At 43.8% G+C, this 5,659-nt stretch overlaps 1 protein-coding gene across 1 annotated transcript in view; it reads right to left on the bottom strand.

Annotated features, from left to right (window-relative positions):
* Window positions 1–5,659, bottom strand: part of PRPF6 (pre-mRNA processing factor 6) — a 39,101-nt gene that overhangs the window by 4,962 nt on the left and 28,480 nt on the right. Inside the window, exons 13-18 of the mRNA XM_009998713.1 lie at window positions 5,248–5,369; window positions 3,957–4,095; window positions 2,842–2,961; window positions 1,556–1,732; window positions 578–711; window positions 1–58 (exon numbers count right to left, since the gene is read on the bottom strand). Coding sequence (XP_009997015.1) covers window positions 1–58; window positions 578–711; window positions 1,556–1,732; window positions 2,842–2,961; window positions 3,957–4,095; window positions 5,248–5,369 — 750 coding nt within the window. The remainder of the gene's footprint in view (window positions 59–577; window positions 712–1,555; window positions 1,733–2,841; window positions 2,962–3,956; window positions 4,096–5,247; window positions 5,370–5,659) is intronic.

The following is a 5,659-nucleotide window of genomic DNA, read 5'->3' as shown; positions in this document are numbered from 1 at the left end:
CAAGGTGTTTGCAATGTTCTTCAGCCCAGCTCTGTACTCCAGTCGCACAGACTCCAACCTGGCAAAGAGACTCAGTGATACTTGTGACAACAAATTCACTGTGTGGCAACAAACAGCAAGTCACATAAAGGTCACTGGAAATTGTAAACATCTGCCCATATTCTAAGTACCTGTAGGTGACTGACATCATCTCATTCCTCTGACTAAAAATAATCATCTTTATTCTATAATGGGCTAGCAAGATATCAGAACTGCAAGGTCCTTGGGGTTTCATGCTCTCTGCACTACAAACACCAGTAAGGAAATAACTAGTCCCCAGCTCCTTAGAGTAGCTACATAGCAGGCAAGATCACCAAAGCATTTCTGGTACTCAGTAGAAGTTGCTACTTCAGAGGAAACTGGAAGATGGGTATGGTCCTAAGCTCCAGGATGGCTGAGAAGATGTCAAAGAAGGCTACTTCAGAGGAAACTGGAAGATGGGTATGGTTCTAAGCTCCAGGCTCAAATGGCTGAGAAGATGTCAAAGAAGGTCTATTGGCTTTGTAGCCCAAATTCAGTTCCTCTCCAGACAACTCACCAGAGATCTGGATTCTTTGGATTCTTTAGGCGAGACTTTTCCAAGATGGCTCTTGCTCTAGTCAGCTGCCCAACCTTTTCCTCCAGCCTGGACAGCAAAAGCCACAGGGGTATGGAATGGGGACACTTTTTCAACTGTGTTAAAAAATAATAGTATGGTAATATGTAGATTTGAAAAAAAACAAACAAAAAACAACAAACATCTTATAACTCCTACAGAAAATAACTTCCTTTCCTTCCTTCCTTTGCCTGGAGAGTTTAGAAGAGACAAAGTTGATGACACTGCTCAAATTTCTCCTAGTTAGTCCTACAGCACAGAGCAATACAGAAGTTTCTCCCATAGCCAAAGCAGTCAGGTAGGTAATTGTGACTGAGCTATCCCAGCAGCAAGAGAAAGAACACACACCCTTAATACCACATTACAACTTGTGCTCTGTCTGCAAAAGGAGAGCTCTTACACACAACCAAACCACAGCAACAGAGCCTCCTGCCTTTGAAGCCAGGGAAGTCATTAGGACAGGGACAATGGCAGAAACCTGCTTCCATGCTCTTCCTGGCTGAGGACTTTCTGAAGAATCACACCCAAGGACACCCATTACCATTTTAAAGAGACAGGAGTGCTCTGTAGGCCACCTCCTCTTACAGCCTGTCTAAGAGCTAGTTAGGAGGCTTTTCTTTTAAGAGTTCTGCTTTTAGTCTTTACAGGTCTTAGAAAACTATTGTACAATTACTTTTCTCCTACCAGTGAGGAGCCAAGCATACAGCAAACTCTATCAAGCAAGAAAGTGAATTTCTGGGTAAGAGAAATCCTTGCTGCTTATTTCCAGGTCCTAGTTTTTTTTGTTTGTTACTGTTTTAACCAATGACAGAACAGAAATAATCTCTTTAGAAGTCTGGGAACAGAGCCTTCTCCATTTTGATTCATAGATATTTCTCCATGCCAGGAGACAAAGCAAACCTGCAGCAACACACTTCTTACCCCTTGGTTATAAGCCTCCCGTGCTTTCTCTGCCAGCTCCTTTTGTTCCTCAATTTGTCCCTTCATCATCCACAGTTTGGGGAAGTCCTCATAGTGCTTCAGGGCTTCCTCACAAAGCTCCTGGGCTGCAGCAATGTTCCCAAGTACCCATTCTAACTTCACAGACTTCATGAAGACCTGAAAAGGAACCAGTTGTTTATCACCAGCAGCCACTGAAAAGCCACAAGTCTGTCAGTGCAGTGGGTTCCCACTTCCATACACTCATTATGTTGTGATTAGCTACAGTTTGAAGAAAAATAAAACAAAACAGGGTTAAATAATAGTGGGAACAGCTAACAATAAGGAAGGTAAATGAAAACATTAAAGGAGTTGGACCAGCATCCTCAAGCTGTATCTTACCTACTAACACAGAACTCACATTTGTATAGTATTTGTAGCAAAAGCATAGCTTGAAGACCACAGTCAATTAACAAATTGGAGCCTGCTTCATCAACACAATCTGACCTCCTTAGATGCAAGCTACCAAGAACACCTGGCTTCAAGTTGTCCTTCTAATTACAAACTGGTACATACGTTTTGCTGCCCCCAAACGCCTTTCTTTTGGCTACACATGGAAGTAACAGCTGTGAAAAATACATCATAGACCAACCATTTCACTCCTTTGATCCCCATCCTCCACATTCCCAACCATGACTCCACAAGAGAGGCATCAAGTCTGACACCAGAGCTTCAGCCCCAGCTGGAGAGAAGCTCCCTGACTGCCAAAAGAGGAAGAGGACAGCGCAAAAGATCTGGGATGAAGGACAAATTCGGCAGGGGGGAACCAAGCTGCTTTTACTTGCACAAGTTAAAATAATTCTTTAAGAACAGCTGAAAATTGACAAAGTTTATCATCCCAGAAGTAACTGCAGAGACAAACAAGAGTGTAACTTTAAACAAACTCCACCAGAGCTGTCCTTAGCACAGCCCGCAGGAGCGAGGAAGCGTTTTCTCCCTTTTTTCCAAGACACACTTTTATGCAACATGAACATTACACAAACAGCTGTAAACTGGGAATTTCCTGACTTTTGCCATTTGTCTCAAAAAAAATAAAAAAATAAACCCTTCATCCTAGCCTTTTTTTTTGGTGGTTGTTCTGTTTTTCCCATCATGCCACAACCGGGTGTCACAATTGGCCAGAGCCGAGGGCAGGGGCCCAGGCACAGAGCTGCAGGAACTCCTCCTTCCGCCTCCCCAGGGCCAAGAGAGGGCTGAGCTCCCCCCCCTCAGCCCTCACACAGCCTTACCCTTGCAGTGGGGGCACTGCTTCGAGCCTTTGCCAGCAGCCTCCTTGCTCTTTCATACTCATTGTTCTCTGACTCCAGCTTCACGGCAGCCAGCCAGATCTCCTCGCTGTTGGGGTTGGCCTGCGAGAACAGAAAATGACAGACAAATGCACCCAGTGAATCAACAGCAGATTTAATCCTTCGTTTGATCCAGATTAAAATTGAAATCAGAGCTTTGTCAATCCACAGTAGGATTTTTTGTATTTTTTTTTCCCCCCTGCTCAAGCTCCTCCCAATCTTCTCTGACCTTTGAAGTTTACAGAAATTCTCCAAAACAGATGCAGAGCAAAGATGTATGTCAGTTTAGAGCTTGGATGCTTCTCAATTGTTGAAAAGCATTAAATGCTTCATCCTCTGAACTTCCAGTTTAAATACTGAAAAGATCACAGGGTCTGACACAATGAGACCCTCATTTTATTATCCTCAAGCAGAAAAAAAATGAAGCTTGGATTCCCAGCTGAGGTCTGTGAAAGCTCCTCCAATAAAAGTCATTTCAGTGGCAACCATGTCAAGACGACTTCAGGATGGTAACAAAAAGCATCAAGAACAGATTTAGGAAGTATCTTTCACCTTCCTTCTTAGAATCTGTCATTTGGGTTTGCTACAACTTAGTTTTTCAGTCTTAGAGTTAGAACTGTAGCCCTCTGTCCATCTTTCTTTCAGCATCCAGCAGACCATTCCCTTCATTTTGTTGTGGATTAGTGGGTTTGCTCCAAGCTGTAAGTCATGCTGTAACCTCATTCATTGGAGCAGACCATTACCCTTCTTACTGAAGAGACAGGGTACCCAAGGCAAGGGAATTGTGAGCCATGGCTGCGGTTGGTGGGAGCCATGGCAGTAAAATTAATGGTTTGTGAACTTAGAAGCTAGTGTGGTGCTCTTGGAAGAGCAGCAATACATTCTTGCTTCCAGTTTGCCATTTACAGGAGAACATGCTGCCACATGAAACAATCCAAGAAGAGCAGAAGCCCACACCACTTTGAATGGCAGCAGGAATCAGGTGTTGACAGAAAAAGCCTGCTCTGTGTTCTCTACCAGTTGTACTTAACACCAGCACACAAGTCTAACACACCCACCTGGAAAGCCAGGGCCAAAATGCTTCTGGCTGCTGGCACATCTCCTGCCAGCCACTTGGATTTGGCTCCCATGAGCCACAGCACTTCTGCTTTGGGACAGTGAGCAACAGCTCTCTGCAAAAGAGCCTCCAAGGATTCTCTGAGACAAGAAAGAGCAAGTTAGTGTCACTCAAAAAGCTGCCAAAGGCAAGTGAGCTCCCACACACCATTCCCACTATCACTTCATGTTATAAATATCGTTGCAAAGTCCAACGTTGTAAACCTTGATAAGTTGTTTCATAACAAGGAAAGGGTGGGGTCTTTTTTCACCAGGGTTCTGAAATCAGCACTGGACAAACGGCTCATTGTTCAGACACCTTGGTTTGATAGCTTCTGTGGAAAGACCCTGCACACCAACAGCTCCTTTGTCTTGGAAAGAACCATTTTTCTTAACAGACCTTAGTAGAAACTAAGACAGGAAGTTTTTCAGAATGATGAGATGAAGCTGGCTTCATCTTACTGAATTTTTTTTCTCCTCTGGAAAATAAACATGCCAGGTAGAACAAGGGGCTCAAAAGCCAACCACTATGGGGAAACAGGAGGACACTATCAAAAGCAAACATATACTTGTTTAAAAATAAGAAAAAACCACCAACAATCCCAAAAAACTTGAGTGGGGCAAAATTCCTCATCTGCAGTCACTTCCACATTACAGCCATGTTGGCTTTATTGTGCAGGATTCCACATATAGAAGTGCTCAACTGTACAAATTGTTTGCTTTATTCTAAACTTTGGGCAGAAAGTTTCAAATGTGTAAAGCTTTATAAATATTTTTTTTAAAGAAAAAAAGAGGCCTGAGCTGTGGCAGCACAACACCAATCTAACACCTTCAGTCTGTTTAATCAAAATGCCAGAGATGCTCAGACACCTGCAGTGATGAACTAGTTTATCTATGAAAGCTAAACACATGCTGTATTTCTAGGTGATTTGATGCTCCCATTTTTTTCTAGAAATGCCTTCCCAAAGATGACTCTCCCTACCTTGCCCATTCCCAACTATTTTTACCAAGTGATCTCTCTTGCCAAAAAGCTTTTTATGACTTCATAAAAAACAAACATGTTCTGACCACAACCATAACAAAGGAGGTCAGACCTGCAGACAATGCCAGCGAGTTTCCACCAGTTGAACCAACTCTGCACGTGCAACATGCAACCTCAGAGCTGATCTTGCAGCTTTTCTGCCTCCCCAATCTACCACCCTGTAAGAAGGATGAACCCTCCCCAGCCAGCCCAGGGTTTTGCAGCACACATACCTGGTCCCATGGTTCTTCTCAAAGTAGGCAGCTCGCAGCCACACGCTCTTCTTGCTGGGGAAAACTTGCAAGGCATAGGCATAAATGGCTCGGGCACACTCCAGAGCATTGTGAGCAACACACTAAGGGGAAAGAACAGAACAAGGGCACTTCAGGGCTGCACTGAAACCAAGGGCAAGAAAGGATGACACATGCATCATTCAACACAGGACTTGGCAGCTCAGAGTCACAACTTGGGGCATTTTATACAACACAGCAGTTACCAGCTGCTTTTAAAAGCGAAGCTTTTCAAGCTTTCCTCTCTCACAGCACTAGTATCTCTGGCCTTTCACTGGGACTGACACAGGCCAGCTTGAAACATTAGTAAGGCACTGGAAACACTCGTGTTTGCATTTGGTTTGGGTTTTGTTTT

Source organism: Chaetura pelagica, unplaced genomic scaffold, assembly GCF_000747805.2.
Source record: "Chaetura pelagica isolate M959 unplaced genomic scaffold, ChaPel_1.0 scaffold275, whole genome shotgun sequence".
Taxonomy (NCBI): domain Eukaryota; kingdom Metazoa; phylum Chordata; class Aves; order Apodiformes; family Apodidae; genus Chaetura; species Chaetura pelagica.
Note: the sequence above shows the minus strand (reverse complement) of the source record. Positions and strands in the feature narration are given on the sequence as shown.